General features: G+C 43.6%; 1 protein-coding gene across 1 annotated transcript; it reads left to right on the plus strand.

Annotated features, from left to right (window-relative positions):
* Window positions 1-455: 455 nt before the first annotated feature.
* On the plus strand, window positions 456-11,318 carry LOC310788611 (protein NLRC3-like; the record flags this gene model as incomplete). Its single annotated transcript, XM_083650138.1, has 7 exons — window positions 456-714; window positions 5,796-7,662; window positions 7,770-7,943; window positions 8,036-8,209; window positions 8,747-8,920; window positions 9,877-9,923; window positions 10,675-11,318. The coding sequence occupies 7 exons, from the start codon at window positions 456-458 to the stop codon at window positions 11,235-11,237; spliced, it is 3,258 nt and encodes a 1,085-aa protein (XP_083506264.1). The 3' UTR covers window positions 11,238-11,318.
* Window positions 11,319-12,632: the final 1,314 nt, after the last annotated feature.

Raw genomic sequence — 12,632 nt, forward strand, 5'->3', positions numbered from 1 at the left:
AATTGATCACTATACAAGCATATGGTAATTTTTTTCTTTTCATTATTTCTCATGCAGATTACCATCTAATTGACATTTGTATATGTATTACATGAATACAGTACATATAAAGTAAAGGAATGTTATTGGTGCAGATTCAGGGACCAAGCTTTTTTGTCAATATATAAGTGGTTGATCACTATAACCGTGATAGATAATGTTGCCAAACCTTCACATTAAAAAATAATCACAAATTATTGTATTTTTAACTCATTTTGTATCCCAAGACAATGCAATGCATTATTGTTCTCTGAGTTGAAGATTTTTCTCTGCGACCAGAACACATACCCAATCGGCTTCCCACCTGCAGGCATGGCCAGTGTCTGTACGAACATCTGACCAAGCCGGAAGTACCAGAATTGAACCCGGGTCTCCACGGTGGTAGGCGATACACTACCCACACAAAGGACACAACGATGGCGACAAAATTGCTCCTTTTCCAAACACTGGATGCTTTAGGAGAGCAAGACTTCAAAAAGTTCAAGTGGTTCCTGTATGCCGACATCCTGGAAGGCTTCCCAGCCATCCCAAAGAGCCGACTGGAGAATGCAGACAGGCTGGACACAGTGGATCTGATGGAGCAGACCTACTGCGAAAACTCTCTGGAGGTGACCAAGCAGGTTCTGATGAAGATCAACAGGAATGATCTAATGCAGAGTTTGTCAGGAGCTGAAGGTAAGACATGTGAAAAACATAGACCTAGTATATAATGCTGTCACATATCTCATAAATTGATTGTGACCACAACACTTTATGCCAACACTCGCCTAGATTATTAGTACCTGTTACTCTGCATCCACAGTCTCTCATTTTACTTTTCTGCAAACCACTAAATCTCAATGTAATCTCAATCTCAATTTCAACCAGCTATGCGCCGGTGGAGCAGTTAGGGGTTGTTTCTTGGTCAAGGACACTTCAGTAGGTCTGGCCACAAGGGGCCAACTGGACACAAAATATTATACACACTTACTAATGTCTTTCCCACCACAATTTTGAATAGGATGGATTGGTTGACCTGATAAAGAACCCTGTTACCAGACACGGCTAAGATTAACCAGTATTTAGTTGTGTTAGTTGTAGGCAAGTGGATTCAAGTTTGTGGGATCACTGTGGTTGAAATTGGTGTTGAACTGCATAAATCCCTGAACAGAAAATAGGCAGACTAGATTTCAGGAAATCTAGCTGACATTGTCACAGAATTGTCAGAGAGTTGACGATGAATGTAATGCCGGTCCCATTAAGTGCTGTATAGAAGCAGAGAAAAGGGTTTGGAGCTCCATCAGACCATCAGGGCCTCCGGTGGCTGTCAAGCCAACGCAGGACCAGCAGACTTCAGTCAAGATGAGAGAGAGCAGACAGACAGACATCAGGTCAATTCAGCTTTAATTAAACAGGAACAGGGTCTGCACAGAGGAAAACAGTTTGCAATGGTTTGCCTTCCATAGGCTAATTGTTCTAACTAATGCTAACTACCTAAATACTGGTGACAAGTGAATAGTTATGTAAGTGTCTCCCTGTCTCTCCCTGTCTGTCTGTCTCTCTCTCTCTCCCCCCCTGTCTGTCTGTCTTTCTCTTTCAGTGGATGTCAGTGATCCTGGCGGGACTTCAGAGAATAGAGGAGCTTCCTCCAGTCAGCCAGAATCTGCTCCTCTTCCTCAGCTTCCCCCTGACAGCAGTCAGACGGAAGGCAAGCTTGCCCTTGCTACCATGTTGGTTGTCTTGTCAATGACCATTTTGTGTAGCTTTTACAATGATTAAGAATGTCTTTAACTGTCTTATTTTATTGGTTTGGTAATGTGATTCAGTCATTCTCTTCTCCTCCTTTAAAGCAACCCCTCCAGTCAGTGTTTCTACTAGACGATCTGCTGCGTATGAAACAGTATTCAGATGTAGATCTGCGGCTGAGCTGCAAGGAATAGACGCATTGCTAAAAAACAACACACTTTTCTTAAAAACAAAAGTTAGTGTGACTTAGTTGTAGGCTACTTGATAGCTAGCTGTTTGTTACTCAGTGGCACTTTGAGCCCAGCGTAGCTTAGTAGCCTACGTACGTAGCCTAGTAAAAGGCTTACCCCAAGACCTTATTACCTTAGGATTTCATGATGTTTTCCAGAGGTCAAGGAAAAGTGGTTACATCAGTTAGGACCTATTATTTTGACTACTCAACCCTAGCCTTGGTCTGTATGTGATTGCGAAGCTGGGGTGCATCAAAGAGCACGTGTGCTCCTTAAAACCTTTCCCTGGAAAACAGAGATATAAATGTTGTGAAGGAAACACCCCCTAACACTACAACCTGCTTCCTCCACTAATAAGTATGAAGTAGCACCCTTATGAGCAAAGCTAGGCTACTAATAAGTATGAAGTAGATTCAAGATTCAAGATTCAAAAACTATTGTCTGTCACAACGCAACAGACATTTTTCATTTGACCAGGCTCAGGTGCATGTTACAAAAACACATAAAAAACACAGACACATATAATAAAAAACAAAACTGACAAAAACAGTGTTGTTAAGATGTTAAAAGTGCAGTGCCCATTTAAAAGACAATACTGGAGGGGAGTCAAAGTGCAGTAGTTAAAGAAATGTTAAAAAGTTAAAATGTAGTTCCTACTTTAAAGGCCCAATCCGTCAATACTCACTATTACTGACGCCGGTGGCCGTTAGTGTAACTGCAGGCAGCGTGTGAACGAGCTGACGCGCGGGCACCATACTCGCACGCGCACAAGCAGTTGCCTGGCAACAGCAGAGCTGTTCGTTGCTTTGTAACGTTAACTCATAAAAGTCACTTGAAAACGGCAAACTGGACAATTTATCGGTCAGATCAGCCTCGAGATGCCCAGGAAGGATTCTGGATGAATTAGGGGACGTTATTGTGGCATGTTTGGTCGTGTTTTGGCTTACGTTGGCTGCGGGCAAGTCGATACTCATGTTAGCACAAGCCAGGAAATAGCCTGCTCCCCCTGTATGTACGGTACCGTGTAATGCCTGGAGTTGACCAAACTGAACAATCAAACAATGTTTCATAAGCATAACAGTAACGTTAGGCATATTTACGACTGTTAAATTCATTATCCACACAATACTGTAACATTATTAGTGGGGCTGGTGGTAATTTCTATAAATGTAAATTAATATTAGTTAGCCGCGATTAGCATCAAGCTAACGTTACTAGTATGTGCAGTCCCACTGCAGCCAACTGCAGTCAGAGCCTGCTGGCTGCGGGAAGTGGAGTTGACCAAACTGAACAGTCAAACAATGTACCGTAAGCATAACAGACAGTAGGCTAACGTTAGGCATATTTCCGACTGTTAGATTCATTATCAACACAAGACAGTAACGTTAGTGGGGCTGGTGGTAATTTCTATAAATATAGCTAAATCTATTAGTTAGCCGCATATAGCATCAAGCTAACGTTCAGGCAGACTCACCACCGCAGCTAAATGCAGTCAAACAATAATGTTCCATGACCATAAGCATAACGGTAGTAACGTTAGGGTTGCATTACTTCACACAAGACAGTAATGTTAGCAGAGTTTCTGACCAGGTGGTCAGATCCTTGTACTACGGAGTGACAGTAAAAATCTTGAATCTTGAAAATCCATTAGCAAGCAGCTAACGTTATCTGGTCAAAACCACATTACAGTAGCTACAAGCAGCAAGTTTCCTTCATGAACCGAAAACACAGTCCTGACTCTAGTTTCCCCCCGATGTCGGTCAGCATTGCTGCTGTCTGGCCAGACGGGCTTCATTAGATAAATATTTATTTATTTAGTCTGGACTTTTTCTGGAGTCTGTGTTGTTGTTTCCTTTAGCTAGCAGCTAGCGACGAACGTAACGTTAAAAGCTACTTCAGCCATTTCCTGTTAGCGTCTAGGACAAGAGACAAGCTCGTGAACGCGCGAGACGTCACATCCTCTAGCTGTGGCGGGAGATGCTATCCACTTCGAAACTGCGGTTTTTCCATGTATGTTCTGAACGGCTGGTCTGAGAGAAACGCCCCTGGTCGCCATTTTTAAGTTACGTCAAGGCGCATTCTCTCATTGCCAATAATAAACACTTTGTGCACATTTATTTCTCGCCAGAACCGACGGAATGGGCCTTTAAAAGGTTGAGGGCGGTGATTGCGGATGGGATGAATTATTTTTTGTGAGTATTTTTCCGGGCCAGTGGGACTTTGTAGCATCGACCTGAGGGCAGTAACTGAAAGGATTGGTGAAGGAGGTGAGATACCTGAGGGGACTAACTGAAAGGACTGGTGAAGGAGGTGAGAGACCTGAGGGGACTAACTGAAAGGATTGGTGAAGGAGGTGAGAGACCTGAGGGGAGTAACTGAAAGGATTGGTGAAGGAGGTGAGAGAGACCTGAGGGGAGTAACTGAAAGGACTGGTGAAGGAGGTGAGAGGGGTCCTGTGTGATGTGGGTGGCTTTCCTAATGACTGACCGGTTGTACAATTCAGACAGGGGGATTTGGGGTGAACCGATTATTTGACTGGCCTGATTGGTTATGTGAGAGTTTGGTTTTGTGTTTTATGGTGAGGGCGTTGTTGTACCAGGATGAATTGTTAAAGGTGAGGATGGATTCAATGAGGGATCTGTAAACCAGGGTTAAAATGTCCTTGCTGACGTTAAAAGCCCTGAGCTTCCTCAGTAGGTGGAGGCGCTGCTGGGCCTTCTTGTAGATGGAGTCAGTGTGCTGGGAGAAGGACAGGGAAGTGTCTATTTCAGTCCCCAGGTATTTGAAGTGTAGCACCCTTATGAGCAAAGCTGGCTACTAATAAGTATGAAGTAGCACCCTTATGAGCAAAGCTAGGCTACTAATAAATATGAAGTAGCACCCTTATGAGCAAAACTAGGCTACTGGATGTCTGCCTCTTCCACCATGGTGATATAAATCCATTTGTCAACTAGAAGGAAACTCGAAGAGCGCAGACCTTGGCAAAGGCCAATAGTCCAGTCTGCTACAAATTGCTTGTTTGTGAGCCAGATCCATATCATTCGCTATAGACGGTTTTAACTTGACAACAAAAACATTCTAAATTGAACCCCCGCTCACTTCCTGTTGCAGTGTTTGCTATGGACATAAATGAAAAAAAAAACATTCAAGTGCAGGACTGACCATGCCGTGAAAACCGTCTATACAGCTGAGCGGCGAAAACAAAAGTAACGATGTCGAGTGAATATTTCTGCAGTTTGCCAAATGCTGAGAAAAAGGAAGTGCTGTGGGGTTGCGCTCTGGTGAAAACCGTCTATATCTTTCGCTATTATCGCTTGTTTGTGAGTTGAATCCGGATCTGCTCCAAAATTAAAATGGGTTCTTCCTTGGCCCTTGGTACACCCTTCCAAGAAGCTTCATGAAAATCAGACCAGTAGTTTTTCCGTAATCCTGCTGCCGAAAACAAAACCTCCTTGGCGGAGGTACTGTAATAATTCTGTCTTTCCAATGGAGCACTGTGGCCACATGACCTACATGTATATAACCAATACCGCCCCATCTGCCAGAGTCAGGTTAGTGGCTGCAGCTAGAGGAATTCATTTCCTGAACAGAATCTGTACTTGTTTGTTATTGCAAGGGATTGGATGTATTGATGTTGACAGTGAAAACATTTTTGTGTTTCTCAGAGCACCTACATTTTAACAAAAAGCGGCACTGAATTTCAAATGGCTATTCATTTATCTCACAAGCATTTGTTTAGTGCTGCCAGCTAGAAAAGATGGGTCTACTGGACACACAACCTAATACTAGTTGCTTTTACAGATTCTTCTGATTTGCTGGTGCAAAAACCAAAGCCTCCACGACTTATCACATGGTACCAACACGCACTCCAGTTGAACCACCAGGACAGGTATATGTGTGCACAAGAAGGATGGTCAGAGAGGAAGGATAAGAAACATCTGGATGATATCTACACAAAGCTCTACATCACAGACGGGGGTGACATACACATCAACAGGGAGCATGAGGTCTGGCAGATTGAGATGACATCAAGAAAGACAGCAGAAACAGAGGAATCAATCAAACCCAGCGACATATTCAAACACCCTTCTGGAAAATACACATCCATAAGAACAGTACTGACCAATGGGATTGCAGGAATCGGCAAAACGTTCCTTGTGCACAAGTTCATCCTGGACTGGAGTGAAGGAAGAGCCAATCAAGATATTCATCTCATATTCCCCTTCACCTTCCGCAGGCTGAATTCACTGAAGGGAGTAACATTTAGTTTTGCAGAACTAATTCATGAATGTATCTGGGAAACCAAAGACATCACGGAGGAGGCTCTTAATGAAATCTTCACTAAACTACAAACATCTGGAAACACCAGCTATGAGAAGAGTAACTTCAAACTGCTGTTTGTGTTGGACGGACTGGATGAGAGCCGTCTTCAACTAGACTTCATAGCCAATGAAGAGTGGTCTATTGATGTGACAAAGCCAACCAGAGTAGAAGTACTGATGGCAAACCTCATCAAGGGGAAACTGCTTCCCGCTGCTCGCCTCTGGATGACCACAAGACCTGCAGCAGCCAATCAGATCCCTGGAGACTTTGTTGACATTGTGACAGAGGTGAGAGGCTTCACTGACCCACAGAAGGATGAGTACTTCAGGAAGAGATTCAGATGCGAGCAGGCAAGCAGAATCATCTCCCACATCAAGATGTCACGAAGCCTGCACATCATGTGCCACATTCCAGTCTTCTGCTGGATATCTGCTATGGTTCTGAAGGATCTGTTGGAAACCAGAGAGAGGGAAGACCTGCCCAAGACCCTGACTGAGATGTACACAGAATTCCTGGTGTTTCAGATCGATCAGACAAAAAAGAAGTATGGCACAGAAAGCAGCATTCAGTACATTCAGTCACTTGCAAAACTGGCTTTTCACCAGCTGGAGAAAGGAAATCTGATCTTCTATGAGAAGGACCTAAAAAAGAGTGGCATTAACTTCAATGAAGCATCAGTGTACTCGGGAGTTTTCACAGAGATCTTTAAAGAGGAGCGTGGGCGGAAGAAGGACAAGAACAAGATTTTCAGCTTTGTCCATCTGAGCATTCAGGAGTTTCTGGCTGCTGTTCATGTGGTCCTGTCACTCAACAGAAACAGGAATGTAATGCTCAAGCCACAAATGACATTCCAAGGACTGTGGATGGTTTTCACCAAAACATCTGCGACAGAGGTCTATAGGATTGCTATTGACAAGGCCTTAGAAAGTCCAAATGGACACCTGGACTTGTTCTTACGCTTCCTTCTTGGCCTTTCACTACAGACAAATCAGGATCTCCTACAAAACATGCTGAAACAGACAGGAGCTACCTCAAAGACCAATCAGGAAACAGTTGAGTACATCAAGAAGAAGATCAGGGAGAATCCGTCTCCAGAAAGAAGCATCAATCTGTTCCACTGTCTGAATGAGCTGAATGATCATTCTCTAGTGGAGGAGATCCAACAGTACCTGAGATCAGGAAGCCTCTCAACAGACAACCTCTCCCCTGCTCAGTGGTCGGCTCTGGTCTTCATCTTACTGTCATCAGAAGAGAAGCTGGATGTGTTTGACCTGAAGGAATACTCTGCTTCAGAGGAGGCTCTTCTGAGGCTGCTGCCAGTCATCAAAGCCTCCAATAAAGCTGTGTAGGTGCATTCATAACTGTATATTAACGATATTAATGTTTTTACTGAGGAGACCCATGAAACACAAATTAAGTTGTTGTTCCTCTTCATCACTAATTGTTCTTCAGGCTGAGTGGCTGTCAACTGACAGAGGAAAGCTGTGAAGCTCTGGCCTCAGTTCTGAGCTCCCAGTCCTCTAGTTTGAGAGAGTTGGACCTGAGTAACAACAGCATGCACGATTCAGGAATGAAGGTGCTCTGTGCTGGACTGGGGAGTCCACACTGTAGACTGGAAACTCTCAGGTCAGGATTCCTCAACCTGGTCTACACATGATAATTTAAACAACGCTTTACATGCAGCTTAAAGTTGTTTGTCTTCATGACTTATTCTTCAGGCTGAGTGTGTGCCAGCTGTCAGAGAGAAGCTGTGAAGCTCTGGCCTCAGTTCTCAGCTCCCAGTCCTCTAGTCTGAGAGAGCTGGACCTGAGTAACAATGACCTCCAAGATTCAGGAGGGAAGCTGCTCTCTGCTGGACTGGGGAGTCGACACTGTAGACTGGAAACTCTCAGGTCAGGATTACTCAACCTGGTCAACACATGACCATTTAAAACCTACTGTATATACAGCTTAAGCTTCACATCAGTGAATAGAATCCTCACCTGTGATGTTATTTTCAGAGTAAAAAAGTAAAAAATAACTTCAGTTGTGTTATTTGGACTTTCACAGTATTTTAAGATACAATAAGATAGTTATTCTCTAGTGGAGGAGATCCAACAGTACCTGAGATCAGGAAGCCTCTCAACAGACAACCTCTCCCCTGCTCATCTGCTATCTCCAATGAATTGCATTCTGGATTCAATCAGCATATTTAAATATTTCCCCTTCTTGCCATTGTTGAGACCTACCAAAGAGGCTTTCTAAGATTCTGCAGCAGACTGGAGCAAGAACTGCCAAACTGACCAAATGAAAGCAAAAACCTATCATTGGAGTATTGGATCATTGGTGTAATAAACAATCAATAAACTATGCTGTGTGTGCCTGCGTGTGTGTGTGTGTGTGTGTGTGTGTGTGTGTGTGTGTGCGCGCGTGCACGCGCATGTGTGCAGGCTGTCAGGCTGTCAGCTTACAGAGGAAGGCTGTGCTTCTCTGGCTTCAGCTCTGAGCTCCAACCCTTCCCATCTGAGAGAGCTGGACCTGAGCTACAATCATCCAGGAGCCTCAGGAGTGGAGCTGCTCTCTGCTGGACTGGAGGATCCAGACTGGAGACTGGACTCTCTCAGGTATGGGGAGGCAATATCTGCTAGAAGGCTGAGAGTCACACATTTCTCTGTCACACTGACTCATTCATAGTGAAGTTTATTCATGTCCACATGTTTCCATCATCTAAGACATACATGGGCAAACTACGGCCCGCGGGCCGGATGCGGCCCCGCGGGCACCACCTGTGTGGCCCGCGATGGAATTGCAAAAAAAACAAAAATTTTTTTTACACAGTGCACCTGAACGCAACATGCAAGATACCCGCTGAATAAGTGTCCAAATGTTCATGTCATTCTGGCCAATACTCCACTTCTGTTATAGCATTTCAGTCTGGAATATGGAATATATTTCAATAATCTTTATGACTAAAAGGCTACATTGAATTAGAAATTTAAATAATTAACTCATTGGTTTTGGATTTATTTAGCTTCAAGACTGCATTTTTGTTCGTGTGACCCTCAACACAGGCTTTGATCATCCCGGGCCACTTACTGATACTTATGCTTAAATTAACCCACTCATATTCTGATTTATTTCAAGAAAAACATTTTGGCTAGTGGAAATTCTAATTGGCTGGTAACTTTAAAATCTAGCAGCCATATTGGCAGGTGGTCAAAAAAGTTAATTTCAAGCCCTGAGAGCAGGTGGTGACATAGGAGTGAGTGAGAAAAGGATGAAATATTGGTGGTTAAGACTGAATAATGACATCACAACTGTTAATTTAAAATTAGTTATTCCTCTAAACGTGGCTTCAAATGCACCAAATTTTTCATGCTGGCGCCGTTCGGGCCCTGGTAGCGAGGACATTTTTTGTGGCCCTCTCTATCATCAAAGTTACCCATCCATGGGTTACGGCATGACAATATTTGTTCGGGCCCCGGCAACAATCTGGGTTTCTCATGTGGCCCCCATGAAAAATAATTGCCGACCCCTGATCTAAGATAATCTATTGATCTGATTTTGTTCATTCCCCCAGTGTGGACCATGGTGGAGTGCAGAGGTTGAAACCAGGTTTGAGGAAATGTAAGTGTATTTAGTTTGATTTATGAAAACAAAGCAACACATCCCACTAGTTAGATAGAGGGCAGTGCAGGTTCAAGCGCCCTTGTTACTGCCGGCTTGGTTGAGCATCCATGCAGGCACATTTGGCCGTGTCTGCGGGTGGGAAGCTGGATTAAGGCGTCCTGGTCAATGCACTTGTGCCTCCTCTGGTTGGTCTACAACTCTCCTCAGATCAGCAGAGGGGGTGGAGCAATGACCAGGACAGCAGGGGGAATTGGCCAGGTACAATTGCGGAAAAATGTGATCAGAATACTTAAAGAAATTCATTGATTTAAATCCTCCTGTGAGTGAAGATGATGGTGGAAATAGTGTATCATGAAATTAAAGCATTTATTAAACGTGTTAAATAAAAATATGTTAATGTACACAATACACACACTGCAGGCAATATTTATGACACGGTGTGGTGAATGGAGTAACAAGTATAGCAACCGTGAAATCGCACAAATCAAAATAAAAGTTGCATAAATAAATAAACAAAAAACTAAAACTAAAATAAACAAAATAAACAACAACTGTTGGTAAGATCTGGCGCCTGATATTGTTCTCTCAGAGGTTGTTTGTCTTTTTCTCATTTGACTAAATAACTACATAAATAATTGTTTACAAAAATGAAACTGTTAATTTAATACTCAAGTTAATCAATAAATTACAATCACAGCAGGTCTATCAGATGATAATCTGCTGCTGTATTGTGTATTCTCTCCATCAGATGCCTGTGAACTCACACTGGACCGGAACACAGCACACAGAAACCTCTTCCTGTCCGAAGACAACAGAAAGGTGACAGAGGTGACAGATGAGAAGCAGCCATATCCTGATCACCCAGAGAGATTTGATCACTGTTACCAAGTCCTGTGTAGAAATGGTCTTACTGGTCGCTGTTACTGGGAGATTGAGTGGAAAGGATGGGTGTATGCAGGAGTGACTTACAAAGGAATCAGGAGGAGAGGAGAGGGAGACGACTGCTGGCTTGGAAGGAATGCAAAGTCCTGGAGTCTGGATGGCCCTCGTGGTGCTGCTTGGCACAATAACAGAGAAGCCATACATTGCTCCCCAGAGAAGTGGGGGGACTCTGGCAGAGTAGCAGTGTATCTGGACTGGCCTGCTGGCTCTTTGTCCTTCTACAGTGTTTCCTCTGACACACTGATCCACATCCACACCTTCCACTCCACATTCACTGAACCACTATACCCTGGGTTTAGGTTTGGGTTTAAGTTTAACTCCTCAGTGTCCCTGTGTCAGATAGAGGAGGGAGAGTCATCTCTTGTGTAGAGAAACACACACTGCTGAACAAAGACAGCAGCTAAAATGATGAATGAATCTGTACAGGATTACGTACATAAGCAGAAACACACACTTGTATCTTAATAACATGCCAGCATGATCACATCACGTGGCTAGTTCACAGCATGCAAGGGAGGGGATGGGGGGGGGGGGGGGGGCAAACACACCCTGAGTGCTGCAGACAACTTCCAGCAACAGAAAATGCTGTGTAAAGTTTACACTCCATGCTAATTTTTATTTGAGGCAAATCAACCAAGTAAAAGCGAAGATATCATTACAATACAATACAATACAATACAATACAATACAATACACTTTTTGTACCGATGGGGAAATTTGCCTTGGACTCAAAATCTTGCAATTTTTGAGTTCAAGACAATCATAATCAACAGGTTCAGGGGGAAAAAAGTATCTTACCTGCGTGCCCACTGTCTGGCCCCTGCCTCGCTGCCAGCCGCCATGCCCACCTCCAGACCCTCACTGCCTGCCAGCCTGGCCAAGCGGAGTGCTGTACTCCAGCACTGTGAAGCTGGCAGAGGGTGCATCCACCAGAGGGCAGCTTTCTACTCCCGCATTGACACTAATGCGGAAGTAGCATGAGTGTATTGATGAGGCGTACAATATTGCTCTCTCTACACCACAATCTATTAAAAAAGATTCTACTGTTGAAACTGGCAACATTTCCTAGTCTAATATGTACGAGGCAACAACCCTGTCCATCTCTGATTCTGATGTTACCTGGTAAGCTTAACCAGAAATCGCTTGCTTTCTGCTATCGTCAGAATGCTGCAATTCTTTGCGTGCAGCAATTTTAAGAGCCCCTAAAAGCAACTCTTAACCAGCTCTTAGTGCACAAATACCCCGCTGCGCTTGGTGCACCAGTAATCTCCGCGCTGCGCAGTGCAGGGGAATTCCATTTGGATAGGTCATTACGCACGGATGTGCGTAAAACGACAGGACATCCAATTCTGCTGCTACAATTGGGTAACAGCAGATAATTCAGTGAGGTAATCAACTATAATTCACTGAGAAACTTGTATCACAATGATGAGAAAACTTGGACATTGTAGCCTACTTGCAATATTATTGTCAATAAAATGTCCCTGTCCCCCATTGCAAACACATTTCTATTTTCCAGTCAACAAAATAACCCAAATTGCATCAAATCACATGTTTTTAACAGGTATATGATGTTATGGTGTTGTGAGATCTTGATGTTGTTTGAATTTTTACACTTACGATGTAGACCTATGTAGTCCTATGTATGTCTGTACATCTATAGATGTAGTACAGCAGATACTCAGTGTAGTCCTCTATCCACCTTATTTTTGAATGCCCCACTGTAAAAAAAATAATTGTGGGTACAATTAAGGTCCGGTTTAA

Source organism: Poromitra crassiceps (genome assembly GCF_964638095.1).
Source record: "Poromitra crassiceps genome assembly, chromosome: 13".
In the NCBI taxonomy this organism is placed as follows: Eukaryota; Metazoa; Chordata; class Actinopteri; order Beryciformes; family Melamphaidae; genus Poromitra; species Poromitra crassiceps.